Below are 22,714 nucleotides of genomic sequence, written 5' to 3' on the forward strand. Positions count from 1 at the left end.
GGCCGAGCGAGGCTCAGCGGTTGATCGTCGACCTGGGATCCAGGTGATCAGGGTTCGATTCCCAGTCAGGGCACATGCCCGGTTGTGGGCTTGATCAATGACTCTCTCATCATTGATGTTTCTGTCTGTCTCTCTCCCTCTCCTTTCCTCTCTCTGAAATCAATAAAGATTTTTTTTTTAATAAATAAAATGTAGCTAGAGAGAGAGAGAAACAAGATGGCGGCGTAGGTAACCGCATACCCGCCGCCTCCCGCAACCACATCAGAATCACAACTAAAACACAGAACCACCATCACTCACAGCCTCCTGAAATCTGGCTGAACAAAAGCCCCACAACCAGGGAACTGAAGGAGCATCTAGAGCGGGAGGAGGGGCGGAGACGAGGGCGGGTCGGGGCTGGATCCTGGGGACTCGGCCCCAGGCCCACACCCGGTGCTGCAGGTTAAACCCAGGAAGGAATCTCAGTGGCAGAGGTTTCCCAGAGGAGTGAGGAGTCCCAGCCCCACAGCAGGCCCCCAGCCCAGAGCTCCAGGGCCAGGAAGAGATGTCCCTACAACTTCAGGCTGTAAAACCAGCGGGGACTGTCCCTGAGGGTCACAGAGGCTGCGGGAGCCCCAGGCTTTCCTCTTAAAGGGCCCGCACACCGACTCACTCGGACGCTCCCTCTGAGCCCAGCGCCCGGCAGCAGCTGGAAAGGACCTGGGACCCTCGGGGAGGAAATAACCTGCCTGAAGTCTGGGCGAGAGCTGGAGGGGCGGCTTCCTCCCAGGCTGAAGGGCTGGCGGAGGCCATGGCTCCTGTGGCGAGTCCTCCCCGCACACAGCCCGCAAGCAGGAGCCATGTTTGAGTCGCCAGCACCTGACTCGCACCTTTGGCCCCGCCCTGTGATTCCCGGAGGCCCCGCCCCCACCACCACCTGCAGCTCATCCGGGCCGTTTCCAGGGGCTTTTCGGTGCAAGTGGCCTCTTGAGCCTCATGCTTAGGACTTTCCTAAAATCTCTCAAACAAGCAGCAGCTGCCTCATACGGCTTAATAAGTAGCCCCAGGCCTGACACTAGCGGCAGCTGCATTGGCTCATAGCTTGGCCTCTCCTGGGCACCTCCAAGCCCCGCACAAGTAGCAGCCAACTACGGTTTGTTGAGTACCTCATGCTGGGTGGCCCTGGGCAAGGCACTGGCAGAGGCTGACTTTGCATCTCCCGGGAGGCCCCAGAGACAGTGCTCTTGGTGGTCAGACTCGACCACGATGGATTACAACCCTACTACATCCATGAGGGACACTCAAGGGGCGCACTTGGTGAACACCAAAGCTCCACTGAAGTAAATCCTGCTCCACAGGGGTGTCTCCAGCACAGCTGCTCTTTGGCTGTAGTTGCAGCTGGTCCTCACAGCTGACTGGCCTGGGGGTCAATTCCTCCCAGTGATGCCAACAGCAACCAAGGCTCAACTACAACAAGACAGTGCACACAGCCCACACAGGGGGGCACCTGGAAGGCCCAACTCAGGTGACTGGGGAGGTGAGCCACTGGACCCTACAGGACACCTACTACACAAAGCCACTCTACCAATTCCAGGAGACATAGCAGCTCTACCTAATACATAGAAACAAACACCTGGAAGCAGCCAAAATGAGAAGGCAAAGAAACATGTTACAAAGGAAAGAACAGAAGAAATCTCTAGAAGAGGAAATAAGTGAAATAGATCCAAGCAAGCTAACAGATACAGAGTTCAGAATTTTGTTTATAAGCATACTATTAGGGAAATAACTGAGAAAAGTACCAATTTGAAATGAAGGCTACACGAACTGAAATGAAGAATAATTTACAAGGAATCAACAGTAGAGGACACTGAGAATCAAATCAGCAATTTGGAACGTGAGGAAACAAAAAACACCCAACCAGAAGAGCAAAAAGAAAAAAGAATCCACAAATATGAAGATAGTATAAGGAGCCTCTGGGACAACTTCAAGAGGCCCAACATTCGTATTGTTGGAGTGCCAGAAGGGGAGGAAAGAGACCAAGAAACTGAAAACCTATTTGAAAAAATAATGACAGAAAACTTCCCCTACCTGGGGAAAGAAATAGACTTACATGTCCAAGAAGCACACAGGGTCCCAAACAAGAAAAACCCAAAAAGGCCCACAGCAAGACACATCATAATTAAAATGCCAAAGGTTAAATACAAAGAGAGAATCTTAAAAGCAGCAAGAGAAAAGCAATTAGTTACCTACAAGGGAGCACCCATACGACTGTCAGCTGATTTCTCAATAGAAACCTTGCAGACCAGAAGGGAGTGGCAAGAAATATTCAAAGTGATGAAAAACATGGAACTACAACCAAGATTGCTCTACCCAGCAAAGCTATCATTTAGAACTGAAGGTCAGATAAAGAGCTTCCCAGATAAGAAAATGTTAAAGGAGTTCATCACCACCAGACCAGCACTACAGGAAATATTGAAGGGTCTTCTTTAACAAGAAGCTAATGAACAAAAGAATCTGATGAACTAAATAGACCCAGAGACATTGATACATTCAACAGACGATTTCAGAGGAAAGAGGAAAGGGGGGTGGAGGGTGGAAAGAGATTAACCAAAGAAGTTATATGCATATATACATAACCCATGGACACAGTCAATAATGGGATGAAGGCCTGGGGAGGGGGTGGGAGTGAAGTGGAGGGGGTCAATTGGGGGGGGGAGGGGAATAGGACACCTGTAATACTTTCAACATAAAGATAAATAAATTTTTAAAAAATAAAATAAAATGTAGCTAGAGTCCAGATGGTGTGGCTCAGTGGTTAAGCATGGTCCCAAGCACTGAGAGGTTGCTGGTTTGATTCCCAGGCTCAGGTTGTTGGCTTGATCCCCAGAGGGGGGCGTGCAGGAGGCAGCTGATCGATGTTGATGTTTCTGTCTCTCTCTCTCTCTCAAAAATAAATAAATAAATAAAAATAAAAATATTTTTTAATCTAGTTAGAACAATAACAGCAATTAACTTATTAAATGTTTGCCCTATGCCAGAACACGTATTATCTCATTTTATCTTCACAACAGCCTTATGAGGTAATAGCTAATATCACCATTTAGCTACATGCTGAGGTTTGCAAAAGTGAAGGGCTTTTCCCCAGGCCATACATTCTATCCACAGCAGTGTATCCAAGCTATAGAGCTAACACCCGTGCCAATACAGCACGGGTGTTAACTACAGTGTCTGCTGAGCACTTGAAATGGAGTAAGCCTGAACTGAGATGTGTGCTCTGAGTTTAAAAGGCACACCAGATTTCTAAGACTTGGGACAGGAAAAAGAAAGCAAAATATTTCTGAACATTTTTTATATTATGTGTTTTAATATATTGGGTTAAATAAAATATATTTTTTAAATTAATTTTACCTACAACTGGAAATTTTTAAGTTATATAGGAGCACAGTGTGCCAGCCTGAACTTCAAGGAAGGTGGAAGGTGTTATATGAGGGGCTGTGCAGACACCTGAGCAGGTGATGTGCTTAGACAAGTGGGCAGGTGACATGGAAAGACTTGGGAGCTGTGTTTTAGCTCCAGGAGGGGCTCTCCTGTGAAGATCAAATGAGCAGCATACTCAAGGTGCCTTCCTCACTGCAAAGGATTGTCCAAGATTGGGGCGGCAGGTTACTGAATGTCTGGCACACACAAACCGCTCCACCCTGGCTGGGTTCACAGAGGCTTGCGGTTGTTCCCTGACATGGACTTTCCCTCCCTGCTCATCACAGCCTCCACCGCACTGCAGTGTGAAAAGAGGTCAGAGCAGAATCCTAGAGTGCGGAAGCTGAGGCCAGTGCCGGAGGGAAAGACAGGCGAAGGGAAGTAAGCCTTAGGTGTGCTGGTGCCCGATTATGGATTTCTTTGGAGTCTGCATTAAAGGGAAAGGGAAACCACTGAAGGTGCAACCAGAGGAAGCAAATTAACATCAGGTTAGCACGAGGGACTCGTTATGGAATTTAACTGAAAAAGACTGAAACGTTTGTTAGATTTCCCGGAGTGCACACCAAATGCGACACTTTAGCAGGAGGGGATGCCGCTGCAGGCAGCCCTAAAGGGGGTCGGATGAGACGTCTAAATCCTTCTGCTGGATGCTGAATTTCACTCTGTACCCATTTCTAACGTCCTTCCATTTCCAAAATTCCCTGACCCTGCCATGCTGAAATGTCGTGACATGTTCATCTTTCCACATGTTTCTGAAGAAGACTAAGTCCTGGATATTTATTGATTAGATGCAAGCCACAGAATATGCACGCAATGTGAGTATGCACAGTTCCTATTTCAGTTTCAATTATCTTAGCTACATCCTGTCAGATGTAAAATAATATTACTTACATTCTGTTTGCCAAAGTAAATGAAATTGTCCAAAATATTGCAGTGGTCATGGCTGTCAAGCTAAACTAGATTGCTTCTAATGAAATAAACCGGCTGAGGGTGGAATGATGGGCCATCTCCTCTAATTCAGTCTTTGAATCATCCTCATGAAGTTGCCAAAGTAGTTTTGTCATCTTGTAAGATTGTCATCTTTACCACAGTTCACTCACAACCACATTGGTGGTGGGGTATGAAGAGCTTTGCTGGATGTCTTTCATACATGACCTTGAAGCCAGGCCCTCCTGTAAGCTGCACTGGATAAGAGGCCCCTGCACCCTGCTCCCTCAGGTGCAGCCAGGCTGAGCATGGAGCTTCAAGGTCATGCTCACTGGAGCGTCAAGGTCATGCTTACCCTGGTTGTCTTTCTGCAGTGGCCCCAGCTCAGCGGTGAGTACTGTAAGTCAGATGTGCCAGATCTGGGCTCACAGTATAACTCACGGAGAAGCCCCACAGATTAGCATAAGGCACCTGCTCTTCACGACACTTTCCTGCCATCTACTGGAAAGTTGTTGTAATCAATAGATCTACCAGGACTATGTATTTGAATAGCATTTCCTCGGAGTTTTGCAGTGACCATTTGCTCAATTTAAGCAGGGACCCTGGGTTCAGGAACTATAGAAGGGAAAGCAACTAACTCACAGGAGGACCAGAAGATGCCATGCAAATGGCAAAAAGATTTCTCTACCACGGCTTTCTAGAAGTAGGGGAAAGGGAGGCAGAAGGGAGAGGGAAGAAGGAAGGAAGGAGGGACGGAAGAGAGCTCATCGCCGTTCTTACCCAGGGTCTGGGCTAGCTTTGGTTCAAAGTGGTCATTTAAGATGAAATCTCCTGGGTGTAAACCAGGTGCTTTCCTTAAGCTACACTTTGATTCACCCAAGCACACTTGCCAGTATCCTTCTTGTTACAACTTGTCTCCTGCCTGCACTGAATTAGATTAGACTGGTGCTTTGCCCTCCACTGGAGGTGTTCTGCAAACAGAAAGCCTTCTGGGTAAGTGGGAGTCCCATAATCTTGCCTCCACGGGACCCTGGAGAGACAGAGGGGAGCAGAGGCCATGGCATGACAGCCCTTCTAAGCTGCAGTTGGTCCGCACAGCACGGGGGTTCTATTAATTCTGAAAGGACTCCGAGCTGACAGCAAGAAGAACCTGAGTGAAGTGAAGTTTTTCCACAGACTGCGACCTTGGGCCAGCACCTGGTCTCCTCCCTTAGCTGCTCTGTCCCTTCGATGAGAACAACAGTGCAAGACGTTGCTACATCATAGAGGTTATGTGACAGTAGAACGAACACCCTTCCCACAACATGTGCAATCCTGTGACCAAAAGGCTGCAGTGAGAACAGGGCGTGAAAGGAAAAGGGCTGGCTCTACACATGTAAAGTGTAACAGAAAAACTACCAGACACAAGATAATCGATAACATGGCTCCAGCCGTTCAGGACCTGGCAATGAATCCCCACGTGTCCAAATAAAACAGGAGAAGGGTCAGAGACTGCGACCAAAGGATATTTGCAAAGACATAAGGTCAACCTTCTCTAATTTAAAACCAGAACCTTTCCTATTTACTCTAGGGAAGCAGGGAAGGAGGAAACAGGGGTGCCCTGTTTCACCCTGCCTGCCGCTGGACATTGCCAGCCCTCTCAGGCAGGTTGAAATCCAGGTCAAGAGTTCCCACAGCAAAACAGGCATGGGCACAGCGAAGGCTCAGGAAACCCAGTGTGTACATCAGCTGAACTCAGGGAAACTGGAGTACAGAGAGCCCCATCTCAGGCCTGCAGTGACGGGAAGGCACAAAATGCAAACATCAGACTCAGATCTGGTGGTAAAATTATACGAGGCAGACCCAGCAGATCCCAGTGTTGTGACAGGTGCACAGGGGCAGCCAGGCACCAAGGATGCCTGTGTGGGGAGCACTGCATGGAGAGCGCTGAGTGTTATGACTCCCCAACGCTGTGTCTGCTATGAACTGAGAAGGCACTTGATCTAAGTTAATCTTTTTTTCTTTTTCTTTTTTTAATATATCTTTATTGATTTCAGGGAGAGGGAAGGAGAGGGAGAGAGAGAGATAGAAACATCAATGATGAGAGAGTCACTGATCGAGCCCGCAACCCGGGCATGTGCCCTGACCGGGAATCGAACCCCGATCGCCTGGATCTCAGGTCGACGCTCAACCGCTGAGCCACGCCCGGCTGGGCAATCTAAGTTAATCTTTATAAACTTAAAACCAATGTCCAGTTCCCACATCCCATGACTAAACCTCCATGTTGAAGCTTCTATCTGGGAACGTGGTGTTTCTCTAGGCCTGGTGTGCTGTGAAGGGCACTTGGCATGATCCCAGCACACAGGACATAGGCCAATGTTCAAATCCACTCTGATCCAAATGAAGAAGATGGGCACCCGCTGCTCACCTGCCAGCACTCCCAGAACTATCTCAGGAGCATCGAGAGCGAGACCCTCAGCCTCTCCTCCTTCCTTTCTCGGTGCTCTCCATCTACCACTCTTCACCCCCGGCAGCCTGCCATCGGGCCAAAAGGACACAGCTGCTCCTGGCCTCCAAGCAGACATGAGTCTGTCCTCAGGGAGTGCATACTGTGCCCTGTGCTGTTCACCAAGCCATGGGCACAAAATCCTTCTTACCCTAACACCTCACCATAACCTGAGCTCACAATATAACTTTTCATGGAAATTTCCTGAAGACCTAGGAATAAGCTAAGGGAAACATAACAGAATAACTTAGGAGTGGGCCACACACCTGTCCTAGAGGCCCCTGACCAATTGCTCCCCTCATTTCAAACAGCTTCCTTGTGGCCAGAGTGGTCACCACAACCACTAGCAAGGCCATGCTTTAGACCCCATCTGATACTCTTATGAGATATTTCTCAATTTGTTCAGAACTCAGACACTTGGGGATATATTTAGTCATCTGCTCAGAGATCCCAAACCTCCCAAGTCCCAGGTCCTGACCTAGAATCCACCACTTCCCAGATGATTGACAGTAAAGGCCCATTTCCTTCCAGGGAAAACCCCTTCACTACAGGTGTGGTCAGGCCTTGGGCCTTGGCCTGACAATCCCCCAGGAGGTGCAGAGGATGCAGTGCAAATATGGACCATGACACCAGCAGCCCCCTCTACTCCAACAGGCTCCTTCTGGCCCCAGGGCCTTTCCCCTTCCCACACAGGTAGACAGACTCACCCAGTGCTTTGGGGGAAAGGAGTCACTGTGCAATCAGAAAATAAAGAAGATACATCCTTGCTTTTTTTATTTCAAAAAGTACCATCCAGTGTGAGATCAAAGGGTTTTTTTTAATTTTATTTTTTTAATCCTCACCTGAGGATATTTTTCCATTGCTTTTCAGAGAGAGAGGAAGGGAGAGAGAGATAGAAAGGAACACCGATGTGAGAGAGACACGATTGGTTGCCTCTCGACCGGGGCCAGGGATCAAGCCTGCAACCAAGGTACGTGCCCTTGGCTGAAATCAAACCTGGGACCCTTCAGTCCGCTGGCCAATGCTCTAGCCACTGAGCCAAACCGGCTAGGGCAAGACCAAAGATTTAAAAGGTAATAAAGTAGAAAAGTACAAGATTTGTTATCCACCCTCACTGCCACCCTCAGCTGCAGTGCATACATATATGTGAAAGGGAAGCTAAGGATGTATCTTCTTTGTATATAAAAAACATACATAATCTAGTTTGTATGTCTCTGTGTGTCAGTGTGTGTGTGTGAGTGTGAGTGTGAGTGTGTATGCACCCTCCAAGCTGGGCAGGGGAAGGAATTGTTGAGAGAGGAAGCATGAGCCTTAGGCCCAATCGAACTCCACACTCTTGCCCCTTCTCTCCCTGGGCTGAGTGTAAGGGGGAGGGGTCAGTGAGTGATGGACAACAGTGGACTCTACCTTGAAGTCTGAGAGTCTGACCTAGAACTGGAACCAGACAATATCCTAGAAGAACAAGCAGCGAGACTCCTAGAGAGGTTTGTGTGGTTGGGCCTCAGGGGAGTAGTATGTATAGGTGTGTTTAAGCACCAGAGGACCCATAGCAAGCCCCATCTGTCCCCTACCTGAGAAACATGGGAGAATATCCCTAAGTTCCCAAGGACCCAGGTGGGACTTGGAAGTTAGTAACCCAAGTGGATCTACTCAGAGTCTTGAAACTGGCATGCAAGCAACTACATCAAAGGAACCTGCTTGGACAGCCTCCAGTGTGGCCAGGTGCAGATGTTGCTACTATCTCAGCATCTCTCTGTTCCAGGGAGCCAGGGGACCATGGACACCATTCCCAGAGCCCTGCCAGCCTTTCAGATGGCTCCAGAAGACATGAACCACATACTGGAGACAAGTGGGGGTCAGGAGAGACCCAGGAGAGAGGATGTCCCTAGGAGAGGCCACTGTCCCCATGGTACCAGGTGGGTGGCTGTGTCAAGCCCCGTGCTCTCTAGCTAGAATCAAGCCAAGAATAAAATAAGAAGGAGCCAGTGAGTTCTAAACCTAAAATGGCTGAGCAATCACTAACTCATCAGAATTAACCAGGAAGTGGGTTGGTTTATGTCTATCAGTCACAAAAGAGAAAGAAACTAGACTAGAATCATGGAAAATACTGGGTTACATTTCTTTCATACCCATGTCTAACTGGGAGCTTTGAACCACTGCAAAGACATTTCTACAATCTGTGAACCAGTTTATACAGCACCCAAAGTCCCCACCAAGGGGCTGCACCAAGCAGAATCCACCTCCCCTACCCCTTCCCGCAGGCCCATCCCTACTCAAGGTTAGGTTGTGACACCAGATGTCCAAAGTAAAGGGAGAAAACAAGTTCCATCAGATTGTGTACCCTGAGAGAAAAAAGAGAGAGAGAAAGAAAGAGAAACCTACTAAGAAGGGCTCCTGGTGACTAACTTGGCACAGATAAAAAAGCAAAGCCTAGCAGCCATTTCTGCACAGGTGCCTCTCATGCAAACTGCACTTCACTAAGAATACACTGAAAGAAATAAACAGTGAGTTGGATAAAAGCAGAGAATCAAATCGGCTATTTGGGAGACAAAGTAGAAAAAACACCTAATCAGAGCAGCAAAAAGAATTTTAAAAAATGAGGATACTCTCCTGGAATGCAAGGATGGTTCAACATATGGAAACCAGTAAATGTGATACACCTCATCCACAAAATGAAGGATAAAACTATTGTTATACCTAGTTTTTGTGAGATTAATTCACACAGAGACTGAATTGAGCATTTGGAATTTATTCAGCCGGTGGCTGTGAGCAGGCTCATGCCCTAAACAGACTTGCAGCCCCAAACAGTCTTCACAGGGAGAATATAAAGGCAAAAACCACATTCTATTTGGGTGGGGGGGCGATAGAAGCTAAGATAAGCATTAATTAACTTTCTTGGTTAACTATTCCCTGGAATTTACTCTCTGGAATTTTTACAGGCGGAAACCTTTTACAAAGTTTACAAAGAGCCAGGAGAAGGGGAAGAGGTCATTGTTTACCAAATTTTGTTGCTCTTGCTTATCTTCAAAGTAGTGGTTGTAAAGGCTGAAATAGGAGTCCTATACTTCACTATATCGTCATATAAATAGATACAGAATAAAGCATTTAAAAATTGGAGAGAGCCTGGCCGGGCATGGCTCAGCAGTTGAGCGTCGACCTAGGATCCAGGCAATCAGGGTTCGATTCCCGGTCAGGGCACATGCCTGGGTTGTGGGCTCAGTCAATGACTCTCTCATCATTGATGTTTCTATCTCTCTCTCTCTCCCTCTCCTTTCCTCTCTCTGAAATCAATAAAGATTTTTTTTTTTTTTTAAATTGGAGAGAAAAAAATGAGGATATTTTAAGCGACCTTTGGAACAACATAAAGCATAACAACATCCACATCATATGGGTACCAGAAGGGGAAGAAATAGTGCAAGAGATCAAGAGCCTATTTGAAAAAATAATGACTGAAAATTTCCCTAACCTGGTGAAGGAAAAAGACACACAAGTCCAGGAAGCACAGAGTCCCAAACAAGATGAACCCAAAAAGGCCCACACAAAGATACATCATAATTTAAATGGCAAAGGTTAAAGACAAAGAGAGAATCTTAAAAGCAGCAAGAGAAAGACAGTTATGTACAAGGGAACTCCCGTAAGACTGTCAGCTGACCCCTAGCTGGTTTGGCTCAGTGGTTAGAGAGTCGGCCTGCAGACTAAAGTGTCTTGGGTTCGATTCCAGTCAAGGGCACGTACCACAGTTGTAGGCTCAATCCCTGTCCCTGGGCAGGGTGCATGCAGGAGGCAACCAATCAATGTGTCTTTCTCACATCAATGTTTCTCTCTTTCTCTCTGTCTCTCTCTGTCTCTCTCTCTCCCCCTTCCATTCTCTCTGGAAAGCAATGGAAAAAATATCCTCGGGTGAGGGTTTAAAAAAAAAAAAAAAAAAAGACTGTCAGCTGATTCATCAACAGAAACACTTCAGGACAGAAGAGATTGGCATGAAATATTTAAAGTGATGGGTGACGTCAGAGCAATGGCAGTGTGAGAGATCCTCATGGTTTCTCCTCCTGAATTTTCAACAATTTGAACAGCTATAACTCAACAAAGGATTCCCTGTTCAACACACAAATATGCCTGAGAAAGCCATGCATTGAAACATCTAAAGATGGGTAAATGGGGGGTGACAAGGGAGAAAAGCTGAAACAAGCCAGGGATGCAGCCCTATACCCAAGAGCTCATGGCAGAGCTCAGCCTGGAGAGGGAAGAAATCAGGTTGTGGCTGGTATTCCCTTCAGTCAGGAGGAGCAAAGAGATTTGGTGGACATTTCTGCAGAAGTGGGCCGTATGATCTGCAGCTGAGCCCAGAGACCTGAGCGAGAACACGACGCAGAGGCTCAGCGGTAGTTATCAGGCAGTCCACATTTGAAACAAGGAAAAAAGCCACAGAGCAGGGCCACCCTGTAGCCTCCCAGAGCTCACCTCTGTTTGCCCATGGTGTCAGATTGCAGAGCAATTATCTGCAAACCTGAGAACTGGTACTACAGAATCACTTTTTCCCTGTGCAGAGGGCGCACTCTGACTGGCCCCTCAGTCAGGATGCAGGGGGGTGTCAGCAGAAATCCAAAGTCGCCATTGCCAGAGGGCAAAACAACAAAAAACCCAGCCAGGTTCCTCCGGCCCACCCCAAACACCTTTGCTACACTGATGGTAGCACTGGGCTGTGGTGGACAGCATGGAGATTTCACACATTTGGAGCCCCATTGCCCACACATTTTCCTACAGGGTTGGTCCCCTGGAGTGACCAGAGCACAGGAGAGGAAACCACCTACGCAGGAAATGCAACCATGCAAAGATCTGAAAAGCCAGAAAAGTGTAAAAGAGCAAAAAAACTTGTGATTCAGTGTCACCTCCTGGAGAATAGAAAGACCTCTTCGTATTAATCTGCTAGAGAAATGCCTCCCATACATAGATCTCTAGACAGAGCACGAATTCATCAAATACCATGAATAACCAAGGCAGCGAGGCAGCTCAAAAAGAAAATGAGAAATCTTGGAAAATACTGTTTTCTCTCCATAATTCATTGGGTATGTGTAGAACAATTTTTTCTGGGTTCACTGGCATACCTGCTTTGCTCTGAGGGAGCAGGATAAGGGTCTCCCGGTCTGTACTCTAGCCCTCCCAAGAAGCCTTCATCTTGCCTCTGCCTTGTCACCCGACCCTATTCTGAGCTCCCTACCAGGTAAGAAGCCCATCCAGAGTCCAGCAGCTAGTCAGTGGTGGAGCCAGCATGTAAATCCAAGGCAATTGCAACGCCTGCTCCTTACCTTTATCCGGTGTGTAAAAGGAACAAAAGCAAAGAGCTCTCTACCAGATTGAACTATCCTCCTCACAGCCCCTCAAAATTCTTCTTTGGTGTTTCAAATTATCTTTTCCCACGGTCTCTGCTTGAAATATTTGCCCCTTGCTTCAGAGTCCTAATTACAGAGCACAGTCTGCTCACGCAGCTATGTATGGGAGGCATTTCTCTAGCAGATTAATAACAAGAGGTCTTTCTATTATGCTCCAGGAGGTGGCACTGAATCACAAGTTTTTTTGCTCTCTTACACTTTTCTGGCTTTTCAGATCTTTGCATGGTTGGATTTTCTGGGGTTCGCCACTTGGGGTGCTCTATTCAAGAAAAAGACACGGTTGTCACCTAGTAGTTTTATTTACTTGGAACAAGCAAAGGAGAGAGAGGATTCATATCCAAAGCTCTGAAGGGAGGCTTAGCCTTTAAAATTTAGCAAGAATAGCATGGACTAAGAACTGCCCAGACATTAAAACCTTTGTCCTACCGAACATGTTCCCGTGAGATTTTTCACTCCTCATCTGTAAGAGAATGGGGGCAAGGGTCATACTTTCGTAACTGCTTCCTGCTGAACATGGACGGAGTGAGTACATCTTTGAGTTGAAGGAGTGAAATTCTCTGGCTCCCTGACTTATGAAAGTCTTGAGGTCCCCTAGGTTCTGGGATTCCTGAGAACAGGAGTGCACAAAGACAGCACCACTCTAACAGGGGACATGTGCCATAAGAGGGGAGGCAGAAGCAGGGGGAAAGCCAAGGACACCGAGACCCTGCCACTCATAAACTCACATTCTGGTGGGGATCTAATGAGCAAGGTGGGCCAGAGTGACAGCCTCCCTAAGGACAAAGATGCCAGCAAGGGATGTCATAATGGAATCATCTTCCATATGACCCAGGACACCAAGCCATGATTTTTATTCAGGAATCACTTATTGAGCTGCTAGGTCTATCAGGACTTTGAAGGACAGGTAGGAACGAGGCAGAAAGTGACTGTGCAGAAAGGGGGAGCCCAGTGGACGAAGCACAGTAATCCCAGAGGGGGAAGGAATACCAGACATGACAGTTCTGCACAATATCCAGCCAGTGCCCCATGGTTTCTCAAGCACAGCGATGCTTGCCATGTGGCTTAGTAAAGAGTTGCACCTTGGCCTGGGGAGGGAGAACAGCTTGGGAGAAAGTCCAGACAATGCCCTCTGCATCTGTTCTCTTGGACCCACCACACACACACCGCCCATCCCCATGATAGCAGGAGGCTAGGGAATACAAACATGTGTGTGTGTGTGTGTGTGTGTGTGTGTGTGTGTGTGTGTGTGTGTACAGGAGGAGGGTAAGACCAAACATGTGAGGCCACCCTGTTCAGGCCCCAGCACAAGGCCCTCTGTGATCAGACATCCTGTTAGACACCATCCCCTAGGTAGCTAGCTGCACAGCTGTAGCTCTGAGAATAAAGCCTTCCTGAAAATCAGGATGCAGGGAGAAACCACCAGTCACACTCTACCTCTTTGTCCCACAGACCCACTGCCCAGTAGGCTCTGGGATGAGCCTTGAGATGAACAGATCACCTGAGGTCTATATAACCCACAGTTTCCGTCTTTCACAGACTGGCTCCTCAACCCTTTGTCCCCAATGTGGAAACATTAGGTGTTGAAGACTGAAAGTGAATAAAAGAAACAGCTGTGGGCACAAGTTGTATTCAAACAGGAGGGGAAAGTAAGGAGTCAGTGATGCCATGAGGGGCTGCTCACAGGAGGTACTGCCCAGCCTCACCTCTTCTCTCAGGCCCCAGACGCCCAAACTAGCAGAGTCACCTCCTACTGCAGTTACAGGACCCAGCTCCTCTCAGCCCTCTGGCTTCTGAACTCCCAGAGAAGATGGGCTGAGAAGGTATCCCAAGGCTTTCCCCGTCCCAGGCAGGTGGGGCTGTGAGAGGCAAAGGACAGGCCCAGCATGCCTGGTTTAACAGCCTGGCTCACATGCCACAGTTCAGACCCAATCTGCTATAAAGAAGGTTCTGGGTGGTGTGGCCTCCCTGTCTTCCTCCAGCTTACACCTCAGCAGTGCTGCATTCTGTTCCTAAACCTCTGTGGCTACCTCTGCCTGTGACAAAGCACTGGGCTGCTCCACCTTGCTGCTTCCACAGCAGGGTAAGGGCACAGGTCAGCCCAGTCCACTGCCAATTAGCAGACTCCCAAAGCTATAGGGGCCTGTGCCAAGGCTGAGTGGGGGCCACTCCCCAAAGAGAAAACAGCTTAGAAGCACCTCCTCCTTCCTGCGGATGCAGAGAGCAAGTTCTCTCACCTCGACCTGCAGCACCCCCAGCCACTCCACAGCTTTGAATTGAAGAGAGGGAGCTAATGGGCTGCTGCTTAGGAAAGAAGCTGAAGTCTCAGGAGTCTTCTAGACTTGATTGGGATCTGACATAGGGAATGCATGACTGTGTACCTGCCCAGAGTTTGTGACCTCAAAACTATCCTGCAGACAAATGGACAGGGAACCAGTAAATTACTTCTTAAGACGACGCTAAAATCTTACTAAAATAATTCATTTCCCTGTGTCATTTCCACCTTCTTCCATGTCACTAGGAAGCCCAAACTTTTGGCTTCTATTCTCAAAATACATACATGTGGTTGACTCAACCCGCTTCATTTTGCAAGTCCAGAACATTTACCTATAAGACAAACAAGGTCACACAAAGAATAAAATCCAGCTTTGCAGGACAGACACTCAGACAACCAGACCAGAGATTGTCACCTGAGAATGTCTTGGACTGCTCTGCAGGCAGTCCTCCACTCCCCCAGAGTTAGACCTCCGTTAGGCTCTGAATCTGGCCAGAGACAGTTCCTGCCCAACCAACCAGAAAACAAGCACACACCAGAACTGAAACCACCTTTCCAACAACCCTGTACCCAAACGGGATATGCTAATTAAAGCGACCACTGGGGCTGACCTACCCACCTCCCTTCAAAGCGCTGAATGAAAAGGTTCAGGTGGCCACTGCGCCTGCTGTGGAGGCAGGGAGGCAGGCCAGGAAGCGTTTTGGTGTCAGCACCAAGCAGGAATCTCCCATAGAGCAGATCCTCTGCCCAGTGGAGACGCAGGCAGGTAAGCCCCAGAGGAGCTGCACCTGCACCAAGCACCCACACCAGGCCGAGAGGGAGTCTTTTTTTTTTTTTAATATATTTTTATTGATTTCAGAAAGAGGAAGGGAGAGGGAGAGAGAGATAGAAACATCAATGATGAGAGAGTCGTCATTGATTGGCTGCCTTGAGAGGGAGTCCCTTTAAGAGAGGCCCATCTGGAGGCACCAAATTTGTTACAGAACTCAAGAAGTGCTGTGTTCAAGATGGAGCAGTGGTTATCACAGGTAGTTTTATTTACTTATAGCAAGTAAAGGAGTCAAGGGACTCATATCCAAAGCTCTAGCTCCCAAAGGGAGGCTTAGCCTTTAACATTTGGCAAAAATTACGTAGTAAAAACTGCCCAGACCTTGAGACCCTTGTCCTATCTAACAAACACATAAACCCTACACATAACCTCTAAGCACCCAAGGCTTTACCAACCAACTGCTCCCCAAGACTTTGTTTCCTTCCAGGGTGCCCTGCAAGAACCTTGTACGTCCCAGTTCCTGGCTCAGCAGCCGGCTTCACCAGGTGGTCCCTTCTGTCCAGCTCTAGTCTGAGGACAAGTCCCCACCTCAGGCAGAGCGCTGGGCGCCCGAGAGAACTACATTTCCCACAGTGCTCCGGGAAAGTTGGGCGTGGAGGCCCTGGGCCGGGAGAGCGGGTTTGCGCGGAGCCTCCTGGGAGCTGTAGTCTGGTTTGCTCGCTGGCGCGCTGCTGCGGGCCAGCGCCGGCCTTTGTCTGTCTGTGGGCTTGCGCCGCTGTGGTGAGTGAGGCTGCTGGCAGGTCTGGGCGTGCAGGTGAGCCAGGGCCACGCAACAGGCGGCCCCCAGGGCCCTCTGCTGCCCCCACAGCCCTGGGCAGGGCAGGCCTGTCGGCTGCGAGGGAGGCCAGCCGCAAGGGGAGAAGTCTGCGGCTGCAGAGCAGCGTCCAGCGGACCGAGGTGGGGGTTGGGGGAGGGTTGAAGTCCAGCGCGCGAGGCGTGCCTGGGGGGGCTGAGGAGGGAGGGGGAGTCCGCCCGGAAGAGCAGGGGTCCCTCTGTGCACGCTGGGCAGGGCAGGACGCGTGGAGGGCCCCGCGCCCTGCAGCCGCCGGAGGGGGCGGTAATAGACAGGTGTACCCTGGCCTGCGGCGAGGGCTTCAGAAGATGCACGGGAGACTTGCAGCCTCTCTGGGGACGGTAAATGGGAGAAAGGACAAAGTGGCTTCAGTTGCGTGGAGAAAATAATCATCGCCACCCAAAGTCTCCTAATGCTGAAACTATTCCCCAGGAGGTTCTGGAGAGAGCAGTCACCCCTACTTCTTGTCTTCTTTTGAGGGCTCTCAACTTCAGGCCGTAAATCTACAGCTATTGCCAGAGACCCTTCACATTTGGTTCTTTTATTCTCCCAGCAGCTACCTGATATGAAATTGCTATTAACCTATTTAGTAAGTGAAGAAATGGAGGACTGTTTGGTTACTTGCCCAAGGTCACATGGGGGAATGGGGAGCCAAGGCAGCAAGTCTCTCACAGCCTAATTCTGAGTTTTTCCAAAGGATAAGTAGCCTTTCTGCTAGGAAAGCAATATTTGCTATGGTAATGCCCCTTTCTCCAAATTCTTCAGGAAATTAATTCCTCAGAGATGTGATCTAAGGAGAAAAATAAGGTTCCCTTTATTAATCAAGGAAGTTCCTGAGATGCAGCTGAGTGTATTACTTGTTGAAGCGCTCACAGTATGTGGAGAGGTGGAGCTGTAAGGTCTACCCACTTGTTCTAACCAAACTCTATTTGTTCAACTCCCCAGGCACAGAGTCCAACCTCAGGCAGCAGGTGCCAGGTACTTTCCCCTGACTCTTGGTGAATGTGCAGTTGTTGAGCAGTAACACCTTGAAATTCTAAATTAATGTCCTGTAGTATCCTGACACTCTGATAGGGGATTCCTTTGTAGCTTGTACTCCCAATTGGAGGTGAGTCCTCCAAATAAGAGTTTAAAATGCCTCTTCAGTCACTACAACATGTAGCAGAATGTGCAGTTGACAAGACCAGGTGCTTCAGTTAACAAAGCAGAGAACTGTAGCATCACACAGCCATTTCATTAAATCAGGTGGCCAGCATTTTGATGAGACATGTTAGAAGAAAACAAAGATTATACACTGAACGACTGTATAAAGTGTAAGAATTCAGTAATCAGGAAGTAAGAATAGAATATTCCAAAGGAAAAAAAACAGAAAAAAATATGAGGCAAGAGAATTCCTAGGATCTAGATGAGTAGTAAAGTCTGACCAAGCCCTGTTCCATTCCGTTCCATGTTACAAAAATTCCACCAGCTCTTTAGTAATGAGGAACTAGAGAACTGTCCAGTGTAAAGGCATAGGCTTGGCTTTGGGTCCAGAAAATTTTGGATTTAAATCTTTCTTCCACTTTGACTCCTTACCAGCTCTGAGAATTTGGGCAAGTTACTCACCCTAAATGGAATACCTTGGGCTGTTTTGGAATCCAAAGTAGGCCTTCCTTTTCTAAGTACTGACAAGTATTTACACTTCCCTCAGAACTGGTATTCTCATATCCTGACGAGTAGGAGAGGGGAAAGTCTGGATCTGGAGACTCCTAAGAACTGTTTAAAGGTAACATATGAAATCTCATTCTGTCCTTATAACTTAGGGGGAATTGGAGAGAAGAGCTATAGCAGTTTCCATAGTACTGCCAATCATAAAGGCTGAATATTCAGTTTTTTAGAATCTGAATTCCTTTGGAGGCTACCCAAATAGCAGATGGTTAGATAGGGGAAGGAATTAGAATATTCTAATCACATGCCACGGCTAAGGAACAAACAGGAGTGCCCATTATCTTAGAACTGGCAGGAAGAGAGATATGTGTTTATGTGTTCTCTACTTTTCCACTTCCTGCTTCCCCCTGGGCTCATTTGTGTGTGGTCGTGGTATCATTTTGCTGTTACATTATAGGTGACTAACTTTACATCAGGCCATCCAGAGTTCCTCCATTTACTCGTACCCCAAACTGGAGGTCCTGTTGACTTTAATCTTTCACTCATCAATTCTCCTGCCCTCTCCTGTTTTTGTTGTTGTACTTTGTTTTTGTTTGTTTGGTGTTTTCCTCCTCAGGTGCTCAAGAACACCCTATGGAAGCATCACATGAAGAGGTGGTGATTAAGGTCATACAGCAGGAGTGGACATGTTTGGATTTCCAACAGCTACCCTGCTGGACTGTCATGGAAGATATGCCCAGAATGTAGCATTTTTCAGTGAGTGAGTCAGTTGATCGCTGGGATGCCCTCAGCTCACCATATGAAGTGTCCCTGTTCTCAGCACTGGTTGGCAGGCTGAGGAAACAGAGGAGACATTCCTTTGGTGGAGTTCACCGTTCCTGGGGGTTACCAGAAAAGACTGCAAGTTGAAGTTAGAAATAACAGTAGAAACAGCAGAAAAACAGTCCTGATATGGAGATAAACTTGAGGTAATCTCTCAGAGAATCAATGAGCATCTTTATATCTCAGTGCAGTCACTGAATAAAGAAGGGTAAGGCAGAGGAACAATGAGAAAATCTCCTTCGGATGACTCCAAAAAAAACTGTTAATATGGGGTAATGATAAATTGGGCCCATATTTAAAGGGCAGTAGAAAGCTCAGATACAAGGCAATATTGGAAAATACTGTAAATAGGAAATGTTTGAGAATAACTTCCAAACCAAAACTGATTTCAATTCCACCACAGCTTAGTTGACTGAAGTAGCATGAATTTTAAAGGGAAAAATTCCCTGTATCAGATTCTGTAGTTGTTATGGCTTGAGCTGTAATATCAGACAAGTTATTTAACTTCCTTGAATTGCAGCATCTTCATCTGTAAAATAGGACAATAGGCTCTACCCTGCAGGGATTAGAGATAATAGGTGTAAAGTACCAAGGATTCTACATGTTTTCTGACATCATGGAGTTTACTCCACTGTCAGGAAAGCAGACTAGTGCAGAAATGGATTCTCATGAAGCTAATGAAATCTAAGTTTCAGGATTCCTCTCTTGCATTGGTCTCTTCAAGGCCCTGTTCCTACTTATACATTTTCCTAATGAAGTACTTCCAAAATTTTAAAGCTTTAGGCCCTGCATCCTCACCTCTTTGAAGTCAGATAAAATTTGGGTGTGGGGCTCTATGTGATCTTGTATAGTTTTTTTAATTTTTCTGAGTCTGGAGGTGTTTATGTCTACCTCACAAGATTATTTGGAAAGCTACATTAAACAAAATATAGAGGCAGTACACTGCTGTGGAGCATGCCTGTTTGAATCCCAGCTCTACGCTTACCTGCCTGCATGACCTTGGACAATCTCCCTATGCTCTCATTTCCTTATCTGTAGCAATCTCATAGGATTATTTTCAGGATTAAATTATCCATGCAAAGTTCACTGTATAATGTGTGGCACATAATCACTCAACAAAGCATTCTTTTCTCCCTATTCTTCTCACTCAGCATATTGGTACATCTTACATGACTTCCCTCTCATTTTACCAGATGTGATGACAGAAGCCCACCACAAATATGATCATGCTGAGGCCACAGGATCCTCAAGCTGGGACTTCCAGAATTCTTTCAGAAGAGAGAAGCTGGAACAAAAATCCCCAGATTTTAAGACACTACAGGAAGATTCACCTGGAGTGAGACAGAGGGTCTATGAGTGCCAGGAATGTGGAAAATCCTTCAGGCAAAAGGGTAGTCTAACGTTGCATGAGAGAATCCACACTGGTCAAAAGCCATTTGAGTGTACCCACTGTGGAAAAAGCTTCAGGGCTAAAGGCAATCTTGTTACACATCAGCGAATACACACAGGAGAGAAGCCTTATCAGTGCAAGGAGTGTGGGAAAAGCTTCAGTCAACGAGGTAGTTTGGCTGTTCATGAAAGACTCCACACTGGACAGAAACCCTACGAGTGTGCAATTTGTCAGAGAAGTTTCAGGAATCAGAGTAACCTTGCTGTTCATAGAAGAGTTCACAGTGGTGAGAAGCCCTATAGATGTGATCAGTGTGGAAAAGCCTTCAGTCAGAAAGGAAGCTTAATTGTTCACATCAGAGTCCACACAGGCCTGAAACCATATGCCTGCGTACAATGCAGGAAGAGTTTCCATACCAGGGGAAATTGTATCCTGCATGGCAAAATCCACACAGGAGAGACGCCATATCTATGTAGCCAATGTGGGAAAAGCTTCACTCAGAGAGGGAGTCTGGCTGTGCACCAGCGAAGCTGCTCACAAAGGCTCACCCTCTGACCACATTCTTCAAAGGGAATTCTCTTTATGAATTAATAGTATAAAATCTTCTGAGATCAAGCCACCTATCCAGTTCTGTGCAGTGAATGGATACTCATTCAGAAAGACCATCACTGGGTAGGACAAAATGACTTTTCTCCTTTCTTCCAAATGAGTCTGAAAAATAAATGTCCTGTTTATTATCATTATCGTGTTCGTTTCATAATTTCTGTCAGTTTATTTTGACCTAATTTCCTACGATACTTCCATTAATTTAGTGCACACTCAGAGACTCTTCTGTGTGTAACAGTTACAGATTTCAAAATTTTAGTTGACACCATCAGCCTTTAAAAAAAAAATACACAGTTTATCAATCCCAAGTTTCTTTTCTTCTCTACATATTCAAATTAATCTTGATTTGCATTTAAGACTACTGGGCAGAAATAATGAGGCAAATCTAACTACTTTAATAATACTCTTATTGAACATTGTTTTAGCTGGGTGATAGCCCTCTCCCCCAAAATAACCTATTCTAACAAATCACCCATATCCACAGCAGAGGTCCTAACCTTTCCTTACAAAAGAAGGTTCCTTTTTAAGCTTGCAAAGATTTGAAGTCTGTATACTGATTCACTTCAATACTCCGGTGCTGAGATAGACATAATTTGCCTATAGCCAAACAGCAGGAAACCTTGCAACTTTTTTGAGAATCCTAAGCCTATTATCTGCCCTCTACTAAACTGACTCTTCCCAGGAGACACAATGCCAATCACTCCCCTTCTGACAATCATAGCAGTATCTCAAGGTTGAAATTACCTAGAAAGGGCATAACTGTCCTTATTACTGAGTCTAGATTTATAGTCAATAATGAAGGTCCAGTCCTCTACTATCCTCTTCCTGCTTCACACACACACACAGAAACAAAGAAATTTGAAAGGATAATCCAATCTAGTATGTTTTTACCTCTAGAGAATGAACATTGAAGGATATTAGAGAGAAAGGATTAGCTTTGCGGGGGAATTTCCTTTTTTATTAACTTTAGCCATCTATATAAATTTTCATGGTGAACATTTATGTAATGATGCCCAGCTGGCATGGCTCAGCGGTTGAACATCGACCTATGATCCAGGAGATCTTGGTTCAATCCCCAGCAGGGGGTGTGCAGGAGGCAGCTGATCAATGACTCACCATTGATGTTTTTATCTCTCTCCTCCTCTCCCTTCCTCTCTATCTGAAATCAATAAAAATATGTAAAAAAAAAAAAAAAAAGATAATGATGAGGACTTCTGGTCAAGATAGCAGAATAGGGAAACATGGCTCACCTCTTCCCACAACCACATCAAAATTACAACTAATAGCCCTAGCCAGTTTGACTCAGTGGTTAGAGCGTCAGCCTTCTGACTGAAGGATCCTGGGTTCAATTCTGGCAAAGGGCATGTACCTCTGTTGCAGGCTTCATCCCCAGCCTCGGTCAGCACACATGCAGGAGGCAACTAATTGATGTGTCTCACATCGATGTCTTCCTCCCTCCCTCTTCCACTCTCTCTGAAAAGCAATGGAAAAAATATCCTCAGGTGAGGATTAAAAAAAAAAAAATTACAACTAATTTATAAAATAACCACTCTAGAGAACCACCTGAAGATTAGCTGAACAGAATTCCTATAACTAGGAATATAAAGAAAAAGAAACTTCAAGACTGGTAGGAGGGGTGAAGACGTGAAAGGGGCTGGTCCCAAACCCACCTGTGGTGGTTAAGGACTGGGAGGGATATCTCAGCTGCGGAGGTACCCCCTGAGGAGCAAGGGGTTTCAACCCTACAATGGGCCTCCCAGTCCAGAGTACTAGGTCCAGGAAGAGGAGTCCCCACGATTTCTGGCTGTGAAAAATCAGCAGCGATTCTGTTTAGGTAAGACAGAGGCCTGCTGTAGATTCAGGTTTTCTCTTAAAATGCCTGAGCAAATACTAGCCCTAAGTTCCAGCAAAGTACCAGGGACATACACGGAGGAACTGAATCATCTGACTTCAGGGTGAAGGCTAGTGGGGCAGTTCTCTCGAGGACAGAAGTGCTGTCTGGCACCACTGTCCATTGTTGAGCCTGCCCCACACACAGCCTGAGAGGTGCAGGAGGAAGTGCAGGAAGGCACCATTACTCCTTTTTTTGAGAACACT

The 22,714-nt window shown here is 46.9% G+C and overlaps 1 protein-coding gene across 4 annotated transcripts; it reads left to right on the plus strand.

Annotated features, from left to right (window-relative positions):
• Window positions 1–16,006: 16,006 nt before the first annotated feature.
• ZNF32 (zinc finger protein 32) lies at window positions 16,007–20,751 on the plus strand. Of its 4 annotated transcripts, none has more exons than XM_016206996.2 (3): window positions 16,007–16,079; window positions 18,416–18,555; window positions 19,815–20,751. In XM_016206996.2, exons 2-3 carry the CDS (start codon window positions 18,486–18,488, stop codon window positions 20,564–20,566), a joined length of 822 nt encoding a protein of 273 aa, XP_016062482.1. In that variant the 5' UTR covers window positions 16,007–16,079; window positions 18,416–18,485; the 3' UTR covers window positions 20,567–20,751. The 4 variants fall into 4 exon arrangements, with proteins under 4 accessions (XP_016062482.1, XP_087680407.1, XP_087680408.1 ...); XM_016206995.2 differs by lacking the exon at window positions 16,007–16,079 and adding an exon at window positions 16,760–17,917; XM_087824281.1 differs by lacking the exon at window positions 18,416–18,555 and having other exon boundaries at window positions 16,024–16,079.
• The last annotated feature ends 1,963 nt before the right edge of the window (window positions 20,752–22,714 follow it).

The sequence above is a fragment of the Miniopterus natalensis genome, chromosome 14, assembly GCF_054644295.1.
Source record: "Miniopterus natalensis isolate mMinNat1 chromosome 14, mMinNat1.hap1, whole genome shotgun sequence".
NCBI classification, from domain to species: Eukaryota; Metazoa; Chordata; class Mammalia; order Chiroptera; family Miniopteridae; genus Miniopterus; species Miniopterus natalensis.

Bases quoted from the DNA above. Each gene is read 5' to 3' on its own strand.
- ZNF32 (XM_016206996.2), top strand. From the start codon at position 18,486: ATGTTTGGATTTCCAACAGCTACCCTGCTGGACTGTCATGGAAGATAT. The intron at 18,556-19,814 runs GTGAGTGAGTCA...TCATTTTACCAG, and splicing joins CCAGAATGTAGCATTTTTCA to ATGTGATGACAGAAGCCCAC.